The sequence below is a fragment of the Mus pahari genome, chromosome 1 (assembly GCF_900095145.1).
Source record: "Mus pahari chromosome 1, PAHARI_EIJ_v1.1, whole genome shotgun sequence".
Classification (NCBI taxonomy): domain Eukaryota; kingdom Metazoa; phylum Chordata; class Mammalia; order Rodentia; family Muridae; genus Mus; species Mus pahari.
The window spans coordinates 165,080,296-165,087,027 of NC_034590.1; the positions used below are offsets into that span (position 1 = coordinate 165,080,296).

Genomic DNA, 6,732 nt, shown 5'->3' on the forward strand with positions numbered 1-6,732 from the left:
TTAGGCTCGTGTTTAAAAGTCTGTATCTTTATTGGGGCTTCATGACTCTTTTTTTTTTTTTTTTTTGAAGAGTCATTTGAAGAGATCCTACAGTTGTGTAATACCAAAAACTTTAACCTCTTACATTTTTGCTTTTCTGTACTAAGTATACATTTATGTGTGATCTTGCATGTTTGTGCATGTTAGTAAGTGGAGAGAGAACAAGGATCATCCTGAAACAGATCTCTTTGCACTTACTGATGTAGGTTGCTGGACAGTTGGAGAGAAGGGTTTCTTAAGTTTTCAGTGGTGTCACATGCCTTTAATCCCAGCATTTGGGAAGCAGAGTCAGGAGGATTTCTGAGTTTGAGGCCAGCCTGGTCTACAAATACAGAGGAAGTTCCAGGACACTCAGGGATACACACAGAAACCCTGTCTCAACAAACAAACAATGTTCCTCAATGGGGCATATAGGCTAGAAGAAAGTCGATTCTTATTTGGTTGTCTGTACTCAAGGTTTGGACTTTTCTAAGGCTGAGAAGTTAGTTATTAATCAGGTATTTGGCCATATTATTTGTTAAGATTAATTTGCTTGTTATATGTGGGTTTGTGTGCTTATGTCATGGTATATATGTGGAGGTCAGAGCACAGCTTGTGGGAGTTCTTTACTTTGACCATGTGGGTCCCAGGATTGGTCATCCGCCTTGTTGGCAAGAGCTCTTACCTGCTCTGAACCATCTTGGTGGCTGCTTTGATAAGTTGTACAGTTCTATCTTTCCTAATTCTCACTGCTATATCAAGTCTGTTTGGCTCACCTGCTTTCAAATAAGGGCGAAATAAATGTTACAAGTCTATAAGCAAAATGTCTTCATTTTCTGTTTTAACTTTTATTAATAATTCTAAGATGAAGAAAATTTATTAGTCATGCATTTATCTAAGCTACTCATACATGCTTGTTATCTGATGTTTTATAAGACAGCTGATGTGTCTAGTGAAAAGTCCTTTGAAAAGTGAAGGTTTTAGTGTTTTCCAATGAGTCAAATTTTTATGTGCTTTTGTGTTTGTTCTTTTCATTACAGGGGAAGAAAGCGTTTTGTAAGTGAAGGAGATGGAGGCCGTCTTAAACCTGAGAGCTACTGAGCACAGCAACTCTTACAGTCTTAGGTGTTACCAAGAACAGATCTCAATTGTAAGAGTTGTCAGTACAGGCTTTCTGTTTTCTTTTTCTTTTTTTTTTAAGAATTTGTTTTGGGTACAAGGCATTTCTAAAATTTTATAAACTTACGTTTAATGGGATTTTTTGAAGTATTTTCTTTTCTTTTTTTTTTTTTTTTTTTTTGAGGGGAAATTAATGGAAGGACAGAAGAGTAACCACCTAAGTGTGGGGTGTTCTGATAAGCTACTTTCTAAGTGCCATGTTTAGGACCTGATCATTCCAAGTTTCACGGTCATGTATGACTGCCCCTCCTTTCTTTCAAGGACAGTGTTTTTTTGTAGTAAAATCACTGGTTTATTCAGAGCTTTAGTTAGGGGTGAAGTGAAGCTACTCTACCCCGTGTTGGCTGCTGCTGTGGAAATGCTGTGCTTTGAGAGTAAACACACACACACACACACACACACACACACCCACCCACCCACCCAGCTTTTTGTTTTAAAGAATTTTTAAAAAAACGAGTTAGTCATGAGACTTTTTCATCTTTCCAGGGAACATATTGATTGGTCTTAAATATTAGACAGTTAAGTAAGTAAATGGTGGCTGGAACATCTATTTTTCTACAAAACTGGAAAAACGAACCCGGTTCTACAAGAATGTACAACAAAATAAAACATGTGAAACTGTTGATTCTTTAGTGGGAGTGCATTTATTTTGTCTTTTGAAACTTCTTTTAGTTTTACTGTCTAAAGCTCACTAGGCCTTGTGTTCAATCCTAACAGTGCAAAACAAACAAAAATGTTTCATTGTTTCTTGAGACAGAACCTGCTCCATAGCTCTGGCTGGCCTGATAATTGTTTAGGTAGTCCGGGCTGTCCTCAAACCCATGGTAGTCTTTCTGTCTGGGAGTCTTGAGTGCCAAGAATAAGGTCTAGGGGATCAGATGTCTTCTGGTGCTTCCATGGGCACCTACACACAGGTGGCATACACACAGACATATATATTACAAATTTTAAAAACTGTAATAGTTAAAGGCTTTTTAAGGTTTATCCTAGGGAAATACACATGCACTTTTTCTGTTTATTATATAACTAGAGTTTAATGAGTGAAATTTGTCTAATATATAGATAGATCTTACCCTTATATTGTTAACATGTTTTAAAAAAGCATTCTCTAAGTACTTAAAGCTTAGATTTATCTAAATTACCAATATATAACTACCAATAAATAAGTTACCTTACAGGGATCACATTACTAACATCTTTTATAAAGCCTAGTTATTAGCAAGGTTTCAAGATCTGTGGTAACTGAAGGTGTTTGGTGGCTGCAGCAAAATCATTACATGTATTTTCCAAACAGTTTCTTGGTTACAGGGTTAGGTACCATCTTTTAGGAAAAAACCCTCTAGTGGTCAAACTTCACGGCTCTTTTAGGCTCATGTTACTTTAGTTTTTTGCTATAATAAGCATTTTCAGGTTTTTGTATTTGGTACTTGAGTAGCAGTTATGTAATTCTCTATTTCTTATAATTAGTGTAATTAAGAGCTTAGTTCCCTGAGTAGTCTATAGCTGAAGGTTTCCTATTTTTTTTCTTTTTTTTTTTTTTTTTAAAGATTTTATTATATATAAGTACACTGTAGCTGTCTTCAGACACACCAGAAGAGAGCATCAGATCTCATTACAGATGGTTGTGAGCCACCGTGTGCTTGCTGGGATTTGAACTCAGGACCTCTGGAAGAGCAGTCAGTGCTCTTAACCTCTAAGCCATTTCTCCAGCCCCATTGCAGGTTTCCTAAAGACTGGTTGGTTATTCCTGCTATCACTGGTCAGGCTCCATAGCAGTCAGCATGATGTGGCCCACACTTGCTTATGTGTATTTTTGGGTAACGTGCAAGCCCAACAATATACTCACATAAGAGTTTATTTTCAGATTCATGTTTCTAATAAATCCTTTATCCATAAAAGATACACTTAATGTCTTACATTCATAACAAGTTATGGTAAATAAAGTGAAATTTGTAATTTAAAAACTTTCAAAATTCCATAAAACTTGGTTCAACACAAACCAATGTTTAAACACCCAAATTTTGTGTTTTAAAATGTTGAATGTCCAGTTTAAGTATTTCTAGCCTACAGATGCAGAATAGTTCCTAGTTACTGAACAGTTAGGGGTTAAAATGGGGCATCCCCTACAGTAGTAGTTGTTAGTGGCTTATTTGCCAGTTGTCTTTTGTGCCATTTCTTGTTGACGGACTGTATCCTGTGCTGCTTGCTGCATTTTCTCCAGTTTTTCCAGCGTCAGAGATTTTAAGGGTAACAGCTTGGGTTTACACAGCACCATTGTGGTTACATCTTCCACAGACAACTGCCCTATTAATAAGAAATAAGAAATTAATTAATTTGAGGAAGACACCTGGCGATTTAGATTTGCAACTAGAATGCAAGTCTAAAATCTTAGAGTCAGTGAAAAAGTTTCTGCTCCTAGACTGACGATCAGTCCACAGCCACATTTCTCTATACCCCAAGGTCAGGCAATAGAAGCTGGGCTTTGATGCTAGACTCTTCTTTTGCCGTATGACGCAGCTGCTTGTGTCATATGTTTAATTGGAAGTATATAAGCAACATAAAAATAAAGCAAGGTGCAGTATTTAACATGAATGCTTATGAATACTTTACCTTGATAGCTTACTAAGTTTGATTTAGGTTACTTTCCCCAACTTTGAATCTTCGAATTCCACTTGACAATTGCACATTGTTCCCTGCACTGAGTATAGAGTTTCTAGTTATAAGAAACAGCACTTAATTTTTAGATACTCCTTTATTGAGAAAAGTTACAGCTTCCTGATGAATAGTGTGGGAGTGTACAATAGATATGGCAAACAGCAACATAGTTGCAGATACTCAGCTATTAGCTGTGTCACTGTCCATCCCCTTGTAACTCTCCAGTAGCCTACGACCCAAATGTCTGTGAGATAGATATACCTTGTTTTGGAAGGACTTCTCGGAACATCGACTTCACTTCTGCCATCTGTAAAGTGCTGGATGCAGTGCTTTTGCTCCTTCAATGAGAAATCAATTACCAACATTAAAATTCTCAAGGAACTAGAGACCATAACTGAAACCACAATTCCCACAAAGAGTGAACGACATTATCTGCACGAATTTCTCATTAGTTCTCTGTGACCCTCTTCCCTGAAAATCGGTGAGATGTTTTATGTGTATATAGATCTTGTCAATTTCTATTCAGTAGTGAGAATTGGAATATCAAGCATTCTAATTTCCCATCCTAGGAAAAATTTTATTTTTGCCTTTTTTTTTTTTTTTAAATCAGTTGAGAAAAGACATTTTATATAAAAGTCATCTTGGCTTACTGATTGTTTCTCCTGAAGAGAGACACTACCAACATAATTACCATCTGAAAAGGGAGGCAGAGAAACGGAGGTAACTGCAAGTAATTCCTAACATTGTTTTTCAGGAATATATTTTGAAATGATTTATAGAGTCATTGGTGTTTTGTCTGCACGTTATGTCTGTGTGAGGGTGTCAGATCCTCTGGAACTGGAGCTACAGATAGTTATGAGCTGCTAGCTGCTCTTAACCACTGAGACATCTCTCCAGCCCCCAACATTCTTAAACAGCTTATTTCTATTTTTCAATTCCTTTGCTATATATCAGGAAATACCATAACACTCAGTTCCTGAATGCATAGCTGCAATCTGTAAGGAAACAACACAGTGGGTCAAAAACGTACAGAGTATAGATATAAAAGTGTGCTTCTAGCAGTAGTCCTCCTGAGATACTAGATAACAGAAGAACAGGCTATGCTCTTATATTAGTATTGTTAGGGCTGTCTATGCACATGTTACTTGCATAAAGAAACCCTTGTTCCAGATTACTGCTATGCTATATGCTCTAAGTATTGTGGATCAAGGTGTAGAATGATGTCTTCTAAATACACTTTTCCAGACAGTGCCACCCAGTTAGTGATGTTTGACCACACTGATGCAACCTTACTATATGTCTTTCACAACATTCCACCAAGACTTATTATTTATAAAGTGGTGATGCTGGCTTGGTGCCTGCCTTTCCCACCCACTGCAAATTATAGCCAAGTGAAGCTGCTTCTGTTTTTTTTGTCATTCTTGTTCCACAACTTTGACATTCCTAATAAAAGGATACTTTGTATCCTTCAAGCTGGTTCTCTCTCATTCAAATTACTCCGGAATGTCTTGGTTCCCAAGAAACCTCTATCTGCTTTGCAGAGCTTATCTTCAGACTTTAGTCCTATTCTCTCTGCTCTGTAAGGGAGAGATGATGATGTCAGGGACAGGCCAGGAAAGCAAATCGTCATCAACTGAGTATGAGGTTAGTCTACTCTGCAGTTTCTTTAGAATGCACAACCCTATGACATTTATGCCTGGTACCTAATAATCACAACCCTTCTCTTCCAGGTTGGGTTGAAGGCTGATAGCATTGCATAGCACCAATGAAACTGAATGCAACCACTGAACCCCTAAACTTTTCATTGAAAATATAAACACCATGTCTGAGCTGGGCAATGGCAGTAGGTGCAGTCCTTTAATTCCAGCACTTGGGAAGCAGAGGCAGGTGGAGTTTGAGGCCAGCTTGGTCTTCAGAATAAGTGCCAGAACAGCCAGAGCTACAACAGAAAACCCTGTCTTAAAAAAAAAAAAACAAAACAAAACCCTGTGCCTTCGTCAGGTACAGATCTGTCATGCAACTAAAAAGCATGGGATATTACTGGTTTTGAGAAAAGTAAAGCATAGTAACTATTTTCATACATAACACTAAGGTGCTCCTACCAAGCTAAGTTGTAGCTGTTTACAGAATGAACAGCTCTAGCTTTGTGTGATTAAATCACTACCCATTGTTTTCCTTTAGTTTGTACCTCTTACACATCTGAAATACAGCCCAAGGAAAAGTGAAACTTAATGTTCATGTCTCTGTTTGAATCACTGTAAGTGAAAAGGGTGTGGGGCTAAAGAACTGGCAGAGAATGTGTTGGGTCTGGTGTGGGTAAGATCAGTGCCCTCATTTGCTAAGGCAGTTTCTCCATTTCTTGTTCTAGGCTCCTTAGGCCTTGAGAGGAGAGAAACAGGAAGGGAAGGGCTAAAACAAGCAAGGTGGAGACCCAGTGGCCAGCGCTGGCCAGGGTCCACTTTCATAATTAACTGCCCTGGGAGTCTAGGAAGGAACAGTCTGCTATTAGCCAAAGGAAAGTGTTTTAGGGTGTAGTGTTTTCTAAGGACTTGTGGCTACTTCTAAATATTATCAGTGTAGGTAAGACATGTGCAAAACCAGAGACTGATGGATCAAAAGAGAAACATCACAAACAACTATTACTGAAATGTGTATTGAAAACCTGCCGCCCCCAATGGAGGAGCTAGAGAAAGTACCCAAGGAGCTGAAGGGGGCTGCAACCCTGTATGTGGAACAACAATCTGAACTAACCAGTACCCCTAAAGCTCGTGTCTCTAGCTGCATATATAGCAGAAGATGGCCTAATCGGCCATCATTGGGAAGAGAGGCCCCTTGGTCTTGCAAACTTTATATGCCCCATAGAGGGGAATGCCAGGGCCA

General features: G+C 38.4%; 2 protein-coding genes across 8 annotated transcripts in view; one reads left to right on the plus strand and one right to left on the minus strand.

Annotated features, from left to right (window-relative positions):
* Positions 1–1,829, plus strand: part of Pdcd4 (programmed cell death 4) — a 27,938-nt gene extending 26,109 nt beyond the window's left edge. For all 5 annotated transcript variants that reach the window (XM_021187520.2, XM_029535948.1, XM_029536027.1 and 2 more), the window contains one exon: positions 1,059–1,829. In XM_021187520.2, the coding sequence (XP_021043179.1) occupies positions 1,059–1,119 (61 nt within the window). In that variant the 3' untranslated portion in view covers positions 1,120–1,829. The remainder of the gene's footprint in view (positions 1–1,058) is intronic.
* The window catches only part of Bbip1 (BBSome interacting protein 1), a 14,420-nt gene continuing 9,310 nt past the window's right edge, over positions 1,623–6,732 (minus strand). For 2 of the 3 annotated variants that reach the window (XM_021187560.2, XM_021187549.2), the window contains exons 3-4: positions 4,114–4,190; positions 1,623–3,501 (exon numbers count right to left, since the gene is read on the minus strand). In XM_021187560.2, the coding sequence (XP_021043219.1) occupies positions 3,344–3,501; positions 4,114–4,159 (204 nt within the window). In that variant the 5' untranslated portion in view covers positions 4,160–4,190 and the 3' untranslated portion in view covers positions 1,623–3,343. The remainder of the gene's footprint in view (positions 3,502–4,113; positions 4,191–6,732) is intronic. The other variant, XM_029536264.1, reaches the window with a different exon arrangement.